A 481-nucleotide genomic window follows, 5' to 3' on the forward strand; every position below is an offset into this window, starting at 1 on the left:
TTAATATTTTATTCTATATAAAATAACTAATTATATTTATATAATATGTAATTAAAATAATAAGTACCTTGCCGGGAGTTATGCGGGTGGAATAGCTGATAGCATCTTGGGAAGCGCTAAAGCTCTTCATGCGGTTGATCTGAAATGGGTCAATAGAGATATACAGATTCTTCACTATCATATCATCACTTCCTTCCTCTACTGACAAACCTAAAGTCTCTGTTTTTATCTCAAAATCTGACTCTTTTGGTGCATCTTCGAAGTAATGCTTTATCACTATGTATTTGTTACTCACTTCCATTTTTTTTTTAATTTCACCTTTGCCTCTACTTGCTCTGCTTGTCCCTGTGCCTCTACAGGTTGACAGAAAAGAATGAATGCTTGCATGTTGCATGAGGCTTTTAAAATGCGGGAAGGATATTGAAAAACGTGTAATTCTTAGATATATAGAGGAAGGAAGAATTTTTTTTTTTTTATAATT

At 32.8% G+C, this 481-nt stretch overlaps 1 protein-coding gene across 7 annotated transcripts in view; it reads right to left on the minus strand.

The window, feature by feature from the left end:
- The window catches only part of LOC107618007 (2-alkenal reductase (NADP(+)-dependent)), a 19,393-nt gene that overhangs the window by 17,441 nt on the left and 1,471 nt on the right, over positions 1–481 (minus strand). For 4 of the 7 annotated variants that reach the window (XM_021110549.1, XM_021110544.1, XM_021110543.1 and 1 more), the window contains one exon: positions 68–353. In XM_021110549.1, the coding sequence (XP_020966208.1) occupies positions 68–301 (234 nt within the window). In that variant the 5' untranslated portion in view covers positions 302–353. The remainder of the gene's footprint in view (positions 1–67; positions 354–481) is intronic. The other 3 variants (XM_021110548.1, XM_021110547.1, XM_021110546.1) reach the window with 2 other exon arrangements.

This window comes from Arachis ipaensis, chromosome B09 (assembly GCF_000816755.2).
Source record: "Arachis ipaensis cultivar K30076 chromosome B09, Araip1.1, whole genome shotgun sequence".
Lineage (NCBI taxonomy): Eukaryota > Viridiplantae > Streptophyta > Magnoliopsida > Fabales > Fabaceae > Arachis > Arachis ipaensis.